Source organism: Cetorhinus maximus, chromosome 4 (assembly GCF_964194155.1).
Source record: "Cetorhinus maximus chromosome 4, sCetMax3.hap1.1, whole genome shotgun sequence".
NCBI classification, from domain to species: Eukaryota; Metazoa; Chordata; class Chondrichthyes; order Lamniformes; family Cetorhinidae; genus Cetorhinus; species Cetorhinus maximus.
The window spans coordinates 88,443,170-88,455,768 of record NC_135882.1 but is presented as its reverse complement, the minus strand read 5'-3'; the positions used below and the strand labels follow the sequence as shown (position 1 = coordinate 88,455,768).

General features: G+C 39.2%; 1 protein-coding gene across 1 annotated transcript in view; it reads left to right on the top strand.

The window, feature by feature from the left end:
- LOC144679744 (NSFL1 cofactor p47-like) overlaps positions 1-8,262 on the top strand; it is a 46,816-nt gene extending 38,554 nt beyond the window's left edge. The window contains exon 9 of the mRNA XM_078540452.1: positions 6,087-8,262. Within this exon, the coding sequence (XP_078396578.1) occupies positions 6,087-6,249 (163 nt within the window). The 3' untranslated portion in view covers positions 6,250-8,262. The remainder of the gene's footprint in view (positions 1-6,086) is intronic.
- Positions 8,263-12,599: the final 4,337 nt, after the last annotated feature.

Genomic DNA, 12,599 nt, shown 5'->3' with positions numbered 1-12,599 from the left:
CTCATCAAATCATACGAGTGGAGGCCGCTGCTGATTTATATGGATAGCTGGCTCCGTGAACCAGGAATGTGGTATTTCGAATCTGCCCAATCGCTCCCCCCTCCTTTGCAAAAATGGCGGAGGCTGGGTTCAGAAACGGGATTTCCGGATTCGGGCCTCTGCCGGCATTTTAGCAATCTGTTAGTTAATTTAGTGGTCGCTCTTTCACTACTAAGGTTATGGATTCAATCCACACTATAGTACATTTTCACTTAATCCGAGATGACACCCTACCACAATACTGAGGGAATTCTGCATTGATGACTTTCAAATCAGCCATGAAACGTCATCATTATCTGTGTGTAGAAGAGCCTGTAGCCCCATTATATTGTTACATTATTCATAAAGAGCTAGGAACTAATTGTTATACAGATGTATATCTGGGGTGCAACATTTATTGCTGCAGTGCACTCAAGTGCCAAGCAACAATGTACCTCCCACATGCCACATAGAGATCTGTATGAAATACACTTGATAAAGCTCTAGCATTTTAAGTCTAAATTTATGTTTATTTTGAACTCTTGGGAACCAGAAGACATAACATGGTGGGAGCAGCTGTCTGTGAGTAAGATTTGAACATTTTAAGCAGATTTAATGTTGAATTAGATTGAGAAAAATGAACCCAAATTAGTGCTGGAGAGGAAGAAAAAAAAAACGAGTATATTATGCAAAATCGAATGACCGCTGTCACAGCAATGATGCATAGCTGCAACCCACAATGAATTGGGAAGGTGTTGATGTCGTGGAGGCGTTTGGGAAGTTTAAACAAAAATTCAGATTGACATTCAATAGTTTTTTAAAAAGCACCAGTGAAGAGAAAGGGTCACTACATCCTTTTGTGGGCAGGAGAGAAAGGGTTAAATTTGTTTAGTAGTGAGAAGAGTAAGGATGACAGTAAAAGCCCAGACAAAAGTTTTGAAAAATTCAGCACAAAGTCAGTTTCAAAGCCTGAGGCAGGCACAGTGTGAGTCAGTTGACAATTTCTGGAGATGGAAAAATGCAGCCAGAAAATGTAATTTCAAGGAAACAGATGAAAGCCTGATAGATCAGTTCAATTGGTGTTCTGCACACTCTAAAGTACAAAAAGATTTGATTGGAAAGGGCAAGCTCACAATATCACAAGCCTAAGACACTGAGAGCGCATGAAGTCACAAGTAGACAGATGAAGACTCTAACTACCCAAACATCTAGCCTTCAGTTAAGTCAAGAGAAAGGTAGCAAGGTTGATGCAGTGAAACAGCAACAAATGAATGCACATCAGACAAAGATATGCAAGAGCAGAAGACGACCACATGAGTTCACAGACAGAAGGAAATGTCCCGTATTTGGATCAAATTGCAGAGCTTGTGAAAAGTCAAATCACTGGGAAAAAATGTGCAGAACGAAGAAAGAAGATAGGAAACGAGTTTTCAGAGACAGAGAAATAGGGCGAATGAGAAGGGAAAAGAAACCGGAACATCCATGCCCTGGAAGATGACAATGAGTTTGAGAATAAACATAGGAATCATACAATTGCGTGAAATGTCTAGATGCAGCAGTACCCAGAGAACAGAAATTCAGACAACCATTCAGATCAGGGAGAGAGTGACAAATAAACCCATAGCCATAAACCTGAAGCTCAAGATTGATACTGAAGTACATAGTAACATCATCCCACTCAGACTATACCAGAAGATATCTCCTGAAAATTTGAAAGAAAATAGTTACCCAAGGAAAGATGCTCTGAAACTGAGCATCATTATGCTAACGGCATACGGGAGAACTGAGATTAAGTAGCTAGGAACAATCAAATCAGAGGGACACACAAAGGAAAAGATGTTAGTTGGAAGTTCTATATCACTGAAACAGATGGTCCTGCTATCCTGGGGTTGTGCAGTTGCAAAGAACTGCAGCTGATCTCACTGAACCATGAGGTGAAGGAGGCGGCACTGAGGGTTGAAGGCAGTATAGCCATTAAAACCTGCCCTTCAATCGGAAGCAAGGAATATCTGACATAAGTGCATCCAGAGTGTTTTAATGAGACAGTTGAATGTTTTGTCGATTTTGAGTCTCTCATTACTATTGATCCAGCGAAAGAAACCAGTAAAGTATCAATAGAATTAAAAGGAAAGCTTGAAAGAAAGCTTCAAGAGAAGGAAGAAAGGAAAGTGATCACCAGAGTCACAGAACCTGCAGATTGGGTAAATTCCATTGTGGTAAGAGAGAGGCCAAATGAACAGCTAAGAATTTGCTTGGATCCCAAAGATATAATCAAGCAATAAAGAGGAATCATACCCTATTCCAACACTGGAAGTGATCATACCAGGACTGACAGGGACAAAAGTTTTCAGCAAGCTTGATCCAGAACTGGCTATTGGATCGTGAAGCTTGATGAGGAATCTTTGCTGTTGGCAACATTCAGGTCACCCTTTGGTCAGTACGAATTCCTGTGTCTATCCTTTGGCCTGAAAGCGAGCCAGGATGTATTCCATCCAAAAATAGAAAAGACATATAGAGGATGTAAAGGAGCAATCAGCATAGCTGAGGATATCCATATCTGTGGTATAGATGGAAAAGATCACAAGATCATGACCACCTTCCTGAAGCCTTCGCAAGAACCAGGAAAGCTGGGATCAAGCTAAACGCAGACAAATGCGATGTGAAGGTGACAGAATGCCAATTATTCGGAATGGTGTACAGTCAAGCCGAGTCCTGGAAAGGTCATAGCCACCTCTGAGGTGAAAGCTTCAAGAGATAGAGTTGAGAAGTTTCCTTGGCTTGATATAGTGCCTGAGTTTTTTCATACCTCACGCATCAGAGCACACAGCAAACCTATGAAAGTTGATTTAAAAAGACGTTGACGACTAGTGGTCAGTATCACATGAGGGGAAATTCAACAAGCTCTAAGAAGTAGTATGCAAGGAGACAAGTTTGACATACTACAACAGAAAGAAACCTGTCACTCTGCAAGTACAAAAAGACTGGATGCAGCACTGGTGCAGGACAGAAAACCTGTAATATTTACATCCAAAGCCCTAACATCAGCTAAGACCAGATATACCAACATAGAAAGAGAGCTTTTGGCAGCTCAGTAAGAATGTGAGAAATTTCATACATATCTGTATGGAAAAACGTTCATAGAGAGTGATCATCGTCCGTTAGTGCAGATCTACAAGAAAAATCTGTGTAGAGCACCAGCAAGACTGCAGAGGTTACACTTGAGGCTTCAGAGTTACAATTTCACTCTGACATACAAGTCAGAAAGAGAAATGATGCTAGCAGGTACCCTATCTTGGTTGTCGCCATGTGAGAAACACAAGATAAAAGATCAAGGTGTAAAGAACCATCACCTAGTGAATATAGCTCCACCAAAACTGGTCAAATTAGAGAAGAGACCAACAAAGATGAAGAGTTACAGATGCTTTTGCATCAAGTGATCCAGGGATGACCTGATAAGACACAGCAAGCACAGCCAGCAATAAAGCAGTATTTGTCTATCAGAAATGACATCTCACTAGAAGATGGTATTCTATTGGCTGGATCCAGAATAATCATACCCAAAATGAAGCAGAAAGAACCACCAGAGGCTAGATGAAGGCCACATGGGAATAGAGAAATACAAGCTCACAGCCAGATCAGCTATGTACTGGATAGGCATCTACAAGAACATTGAACGAATGCTGTCTACATACAATATATGCCAGAAGTACAGAAATACAAAGCAGAAAGAGGAGATGATAGCTACTGAGGTACCACCCAGACCATGGCATGCTGTGGGAGTAAATTTATTCACATACAATTAGGAATGGCATCTCATAATTGCAGACTACTACTCAAAGTTTCCCTTTATTCAAAAGATTGAAGATTTTAGAACTACAACAATCATCTCACAGTGCAAGCTCTGTTAACTGAGCAAGGGATTCCTGAAAAAATAAGCTGTGACAATGAAATCCAATTCATCTCCAGAGAATTTAAGGGATTTGCTGAACAACAATATGGGTTCAACACCATCCCCACATTACCCAAAGGGACACTGGTTTATAGAAAGATGCACACAGACAGTCAAGAGAATTCTTGCAAAATGCTGAGGGACAAAGGAAGACCCAAATCTTACCTTACTGTCACTCCAGCCTACACCTCTCAGGGCAGACATGAAATCGTCTGCAGAGTGGTTGAATGGAGGAAAGTGTAAGCCAACTCTCTCAAGCAAGATATTTCCTCCAAATGTCCAGGAAGGGAGTAAGTCAGCAACTCAGTGATGCACAGGTAGGAAGTGGTCAACACTTCAACAAGCATGACAGATCCCTGCCTCAGTTGTTGAAAGGACAAACTGTCCATGCACAAGATCCAATTATGAAAACCTGGAACCCAGCAAAAGTTGTCGGTGAAGCTGAGACTCCCAAGGTCATACATCATCAAGACCAAAACCGGTAAGCAAATGAGAAGGAATTGAGTCCATGTTTGACTTATACCTGAGCTAGAAGAGCAGCAAAGATAATCAACAACACCAGCAACATCACCAGCAAGTGACACAACATTAGTGACATCAAGCATGACTCCTACCATGCCCGGAGCAACATGCACACCGCCTGTGCAGCCTGCCAACTCAGCACTGAGTGATGAATGCCAAATTGTTAAAATGGAGGAACAACATCCTACCACCAAAGTAATAATGTGAATAATATGTTGAGAGAAGAAAACAAACTATAACAGACTTTAAAAGTGTTCAGTTTAATTATAAAGGTTGATTGTTATTCATCTTTTAGTTAGATATAATATGAAAACATTGAGCTTTTTTATTCATTCATAGGATGAATGTCGCTGGCTAGGCCAGCATTTATTGCCCCAGTTACCCTTGTGAAGGTGGTGGTGAGCTGCCTTCTTGAAGTGATGCAGTGCATGTAGGTACACCCACAGTGCTGTTAGAGAGGGAGTTCCAGGATTTTGACCAAGGACAGTGAAGGAACAGCGATATATTTCCAAGTTAGGATAGTGTGTGGCTTGGAGGGGAACTTAATGATTGGAACAGTTATATTGATACAGAGGCATTAAATCTTTTTAAAAGAGAGATGTTATATTCTTATATTATTCGTTAAGAGCTAAGAACTAATTGTTATGCAGATATACATCCTGGGTGCAACATGTGCTGCTGCACTGCAGTCAGGCGCGAAGCAACAATATCACTCCACCAGCCACATGGAGAGCTGTAAGAAATTTACTCAATGAAGCTCCAGCATTTTGAGTCTAAAAGTACGGTTATTTCAAACTCTTGGGAAACAGAAGATATAGCAATCCTATTTGAAGAAGGAATTCTGATGTCTTTGCTAACATTTATCTCTTAACTAGCTCTACATAAACAGATTAACTGGTCACTTATCTCATTTGCTGTTTGTTGGACCTGGCTGGAGGAAAATTGGCTATTATGTTTGATCACAAAATAGTGGCAATGCTTAAAAAAACAAAATGGAGTAGGCTATGAATCTAGTAGGGTACTAAATGTACAGTACACCTTTGGTACATTGGTACTCTTAGGGTCCAAGCCAAGTATGCCTTAAAATGAAGTATGCAGTATAGTAAGTGTCTGTAACCAGTCTTGATTCCTTTGCTCAAGTGGCCATCTGCAATTTGTTTGGTGACGTGGACACCTGCATGTACCTCCCGACGAGAGTGATATTAGTGTGGATAGTGTTTTAATATGCAATGTCACCCATGTGATCTACCTGCTCCTGCACAAAATAATGAATGGAGTTCCATTAAGAAAACGGCTTGTTTTGTGCTATGGACCCATGCAATTTGAGGTCCATTAGGATTGGCAATACATATCTTGTTTAGGACTCTAAGAGATAGCAGGGAGGACTCTGACAATTCAGATCAATGCCTTGAAGGTGAACAGAGACAATACGCAACCCCTATTCCAATTGCTTTGCCGTCAATGTCAAACACTTCTGGTATAATGGCTATTTTAGAAGTCAAAGAAGCACTTGTTTTCCTTCGATCCTTTTGAGTTTCTGAATCTCAGTCAGGAGTCTTTAGGGTGTGTTCATCAGAAGTTTTTGTTTTAATTACAGGATTAGTGATATTCGTCAATTTATCATTCAAAACCGCCCTACCTTTGCTACTTCCTCCTTTGTATTGATGACCACTTTCCCAAATAGAGAGCTGACGGATGAAGAGCAGACTTTGCAAGAGGCTAAGTTACTTAACGCAGTCATTGTTCAGCGCCTGAAGTAACTTCATCTTTGTAGGACTGCACAGGATAGAATAAGCCTTACAAATCTTTCAGTATATTGACTCTGAGCTGCATGTCAAAAGGTGATAAAATTGCCATGATGCTCACCTCAAACTATCTTAGCACTGGAAGGAGGAATAAAGGTGTCGTGGACCTGTAGCAGGAGGCTATTCTCACTCTCCTATGAGGGCTTATTGGAACACTTATCTATACAATAAATATATACTGTAAATATGTGCAAGTCTACTAATTCTCAAATAGGAAGTTATGTAATAACATTAACTGGAAACATTCTGCAAAAGTAAGTAGAGATTTCAAACAGCTGTTATAATTTCGAAACTTGGTTCAAACAATCACTATTGTATTTGGGCTAGATTCACTTGAATTTTTTGAAAACTTAGTTTAAACTGCATCTAGAGATGAAAAATGCACTAGGTAATAAGGGCAGATATTGTATTTATGCATGATATTAGTTGTATGCTGGTATTGCATATCATATTGACATTTTATGTGATCTGTAAAAAGACATAATTAAAATGCATATACTGTTGGTAACCTCAATTGTGGAATAAAATGTTCTTGAAATGCATTCTCTGAAATTATGCTATGGTGAATGCTGCTTCAGTTGCCACTTCCAGTCCAGTTGTTTCCTTGAGATGAATATTACCAGCCCTGTCAGAAATGTCTTAAATTGATAGGTACTTTGAAAGTGGCTGCTACAGCAATAGCTGCATGCTTTATAGCTGTTTTTGAAACCAGTTAAAAAGTTTACTTTGGAATTCATTGATGGCTGAAAAAATTGGAACGCCCTTTTTCTTAAAGTTATATGAACAGACTATTCAATGGATATGTTTGAGTTATGAAGCTGCTATCACTGTTATTGATTATCATCTATTTTGTTTATTTTTATATTGAGAGCTGGTTATGAATGCAATGACTTGTGACAAATGTTGTAGAAAAAGAAAGCTATAGTTCTGGACTGTGCTAAATATATGATTTAGACACAGCATATAAAGGAGGAAGGAATCATTGACTAATTATCATAAAATTATTGGCTACCGAGAATCATTTTGTGTGTTCAAAACAGCAACCAAGTTCAGAACCCCTTTTGTGAAATGGCTGTCGCCTCAGTGCAAGTGAGATGAATATGCTCCATTCTGCTTCTGTAGGGAAGAGCTATCATTTTGGCCTCTGCTGCTATTTTTAATTGGATTGAATTTACACAGGGTGGCATGCTGCTTTCTTTTTGTACATATCTTCTGTTTACTTTTATATACTGCCAGAAAAATCTTTTAAAAATTCAATTATTCTGTGCCTTCCTTCCACAAATGTTCTCAGAAAATTCTTTAAAACGTTGAGGTGAATCTTTGCCATCATTTTGAACACCGTTTTTAAAATATGAAAAATGAATATTATTCAGAATTGATTGTTTTGCCTGGTCTTAGCCAACCTGTAGGACCATGAGATTACGTGGATAACAGAAACTTTAGAACTGTATCTAAGCATTCAAGATGCTTTTAGTTGGTAGAGATGCATCTTCTCTTCGCTTGACAATGTTTGAAATGGGTGAGTTCTCACTAAAGTGAAAAGTATGGAAAACTTTTCAATATTTGGTTATTATATGTAAACTTAAGCTTGTGAATAAAACACTTCGACTTTTATTAAATCTTTTGTAATTTCATCCAAAACCTTTCCTTTAAGTTCAAGGAAGGAAATACAAAAGTAGTGTTCTACAGCTTGATAATGGAACTCCAACCTTCATTGACACATATTGGCATTGTCCAATTTTTGTTAAAAACAATTTACATCTTTTTTGTGTTTAAAAGAGACTTGTTATGAAAATCGGAATGTGTCAGCAATGGTATCGATTGTCAATTACGTTAATTTTCATTAAGGTTGTTTGAAGATTTAATGTTGTAGCTCTGAATATAACTAGATTCAACTGGACAGTCATATTAGTAACCTCATGGAATGTTCTTTTGCACAACAATTAAATTTTTTCCTGTAAACAGGCACTTTGAGCAATGATTTATTTTTGTGTTCCTTATTGACCAAGAGTCAAATTCCACCTTCTTGGCTTACATCAGCACACCACTCGATTTTTAAATGCCCAATTTCTGGTGAATTGATGACATTTGTATGTTTTAAGTCATAGATCTTTCAAGAAGAAATTGTTTAAAATCCAATAGAAATTGAACGCCGTATCAAGTGCACCCATATTCTGCCTGCAACCAAAATCCTTTTATTTCACAATATGAGCAATTTCACTATACCACCAATGGGTAGCATAGTGCTGCAGTGCCACTGAGTGGTAGGATATGGCTTTGCACCCATAATTCCTTTGCAGCTTGTTGTTCCCAATTTCAGCCTTATTCCTACAGCAAATCACTGAACAAAATGTAGGCTCCTATGCAGGAGGAAGGGGAGAAATGTCATTCTTGGGCAGCTCTGGAACATATCCAAGCTGCTGGCTCCAAATAACATCAGTGGAAGCCTCAGAGCCAGCCCCATTAACTTCCATTGGTGTGTTAGCCATGGAAATGAGAAAAATAAAACTATGCTTACCTTTATTTAAATTCACGTTTTTAAAATTGTTCGGCTACCAGTTTTTAATCTGAGAAAGTTTCGGGAAAAATCGTATTGAGTGATGATTAAACCATAGATAATAAACTATAACTTCTTTTTACACCTATAAAAGATTAGATTTTTTTTACATATTTTGACTACCTGTCCTGTACAGAAAAGAAAGACCATCTCCATGCTGCAGTTTGCATTGTTTCATTGTTGGAGAGTTACAGAAGCGAAAGCATGGGGGAGGGGAGGAGCAGAGGGTACAGTCCCATTCACTTGCTGCTGTCTAAGCTCCCTCTTCCGTCCCTGGACACACTGGACAGCACTCACTTAATTCGTTCAAGATAACTCAGTGTCACTAGAGGCAAGGTTCCAGTTTCCTGGGAGTGGCTTGGCCAGGTCCGACCTGGTGTGAGGCTAAGTGACAGCTACCCCGGATCTAACCTCGTTATCAGCAGAGACACCCTCCTGTTCTTTCAATTCCTGTTTCTTCTCAGCCTCCTAGAAGATGTTGTCACGAAGAGTTAAGTGCAGCTGAAAGACTTCTTCATGGTGATCAGCAGGAACAACCAAAATAACTGCTCCAACTATCCAATCACAGGCTCCCTTCTGTCCTTGCTGCCCCTCCAATCGTCAATTTTGTCTCTGGATGAGTGGCAAGAGCAAGAGGGAGGGAACCTGTGATTCGAAGAACTGGAGCAATGCCTAATCACTGAATGCACAATCTTGTCTCATTGATTTTCCTAATAGATTGCATTTAACAGGTCTGAGAAGATAACATGAGAGCTTCAAAAGAAAGCCCTCAGCAGTATACTAACACCTGCAGATCTGTTCATATATTATAACTTGTTCATTTCTTTTTCATATGCAAAATGAGGTGCATTGCTAGATGACTCTTATAGACCAATCAACATTAGAGAGAGAGGAACAGACAAAAGATGGCACCATGTAGAGTGTCTGGAAACCAGCTTGGCAAGCAAACCACAAGAAATCAAAGGAGGAAATTAACTTGTATACATCCAGTGTGGGAGAGACAGGGTCTGTGATTAGAGGAGAAGGCCTGTCTTACCCACACCCACTGCTCCACCAATCACTGCTCTGCTATCAGTTCCCTGGTTCAGCAAGTCAGTTTTGGAAGGGTAAACCCCAGAATGCTCCTGGCAATGTGTTCTGGTTGGTCTAATTCATAATCTATTCCTTGTTATGAAGTATAAATTGGGGTCTTTTGCAGAGCATAGTAAGAGCTTAATGGTATCCATGCACTACACAGTGACAACTGATTTCCAAATTATTCAGATTACATAAACTGCACAAAATCTTTTCCATTTTGTACAAATAGAAGACTTTCTCCTGCCTGGATGCATGATATTCAATATAATTATTCATAAAAAGTGTGTAATATTTGGATTCTACTTTATCCGTAATCTCAGATTAGAAAGATCAAATGACTCCTGATCAACAAAGTGGAATGATTGAACAACACAGGTCTTCACTATCAGTGAGAAACATTGGAGCCTCAGGTGACTCTGAACAATACAACTTTTAAGAGGCCAGAGAACAAAAAAGACTGAATGGTTCACAATTGTATCTGTGTTTTCTTGATCAGTTAGTCTGAAAGCTCTGCTGATTGCTGTTTCTCACTATATATTTTCAATATCTACTGTGCAACACAAATTTATTATGATTTTCAACCAAAAGCACTTTTGTGACGGTGCTGTGAGTACGGACTGCTGCTGCTGCTGAGCTTCGAGCAGCTTTGTGGTTTTCTGACAGGCTTTTTAAAAAAAAATCGGAACCATGAAGTGGCCCGAAGGTCGGAGGCAGCAGTGCAGCAACTGTCAGTGAAACTGACCTGAAAGATCAACTTAAAAAACATCGGAACTATCAGGCTGACATTTCTGATTTTTTGTAAAGCTGGTCTGTCAGGTCTGAATTTGGCTGCTCAGTCTAGACAACAGCAAGAACACCATTTGTGATAATGAGCCTGGCCCCCAGGACCCGGTATTTTGCACCTTGTGCACCCCCTCTTCTGGGCCCTGTTTGATACCTAACCAGATCACCTACCTGAGGGCGATGTAATGGCCTGCAATTCAATGGTCTTTGCTGAGGAACTGCTGAGGCACACAAAGCAAACATCTGCAGTTGGCTGGTCTGATGTAATGAGGGCCAAGTCGTCGTATCTCGGGGCCACTTGTTTAGGTGCAATGATTGTTCAAATTTCTAGGTCTATGTTGACATGTTTATTTCCTTACGTATTAATATTTAATAATTTATGAATTATATAGAGAGTAACTTGGGTGTAAATTTTATTAAGTTTATATTTTCAAGCCTAATTTTTTAAATAGCATGTAATATATATTGCTCATTAATTTATATTTAAATATATTGGAGTAATATATATTGTGTAATATTTCATTATATAGATTATAATACATAGTTCTGATGATTATTTTGCACTGCATAAATTAGAAAAATGATTCATTCTGCCCATGAATACAGGTCCTGCAATTATTGTATTTGTAGTGGTTGCTTCATTTAAAGGGCAGAAAGCAATCAATGCAGCATTCATTTCGACATCAATTAGCCTCTATTTGCATGTGATTTCCATTGCAACACCACCTCTGAGGTACTGCAGCAGTGGGGTTTCATCAGCCTGTGCAGCACAATGAAGGAGAAACGTTGACGGAATTACTTTCAACACATTTTTCCACTCTTTCAGGTTCAGAACATTTCACACTTTGGATGAATATTGGTGCTATTGAATGTTGGTCAAGGCCTGTACGCAGCAGGGCATCAAAATGGCATTGAATGAAGCATAACATAACTCCTACTTGCCTCCTCTCCTGCCAGAGACATAAAAAATTGACTGATATGCTCAGGAAGGCAGAGAGCAGGAATGGTCGGAGGATGGACAGTGATGGTTTAAACTAAGCATTAACTTGAAATTAGGGCTTAAAATGCTCCTACTATTAGAGCCAAGGGAACTTAAGTAGCTTTAATAGTGCAAGAGAGGAGATTGGGAGAAAATTGACCAAGGATGGCAGTTCATGGCCAAGTTCCTGGCAATTTCGCCACACAAAGCCCGCTCACAGTAAACTTCCATTAGCAACAAAATAAAAAGAACTCTAACCATGATTCTGCACTTTGTTCTCAAGGTAATTATGGATGACAAAGGCCATCTGGCCCAGCTCATCTCATTCATCCAGAATGGCCTTAAAAGCCACCTCCTCACAGCATCCAATTGGCTCTGAAATGATTCCAGCGATTTCACAATTTTGTTTTTCGACTAAATTTTGATCTAATTGAGAAATACTTTAACTAACACTGCTTTATGTAATAACATCTATGATAGCCCAATTCATAATCTCATAATGTTACAAATTGATGATTACAACAAAATTAGATTCTCCATTCAATCAACAGAAGCTAAAAGATCATAAGTACAACAATAACATATATATTCCCATACTTTAGCCAAAGCTGAGTTTACTTAGCAACAGTACGACTAATCCACCGTTCAAAATTACAGTGCATTTAAAGTTCAAATTGCAGTCTGTATTTAACATATCACTAGTCAGTTTCTACATTTGAGACTGACCTTTTGTCATGTTAGCATATTAATCACACAACACTCCCTTGAATAGCAGATTACTTTGGAATTGGGCAGTTCGTATTCAAGAGGGACTTGGGCAGTCAGCATCCTAGAGAGTTCCTCATTGTTCACCTCTGTACTTGGCCATGAACTGCCGTATTTGGCCATGAACTGCCACCCTTGGCCCAT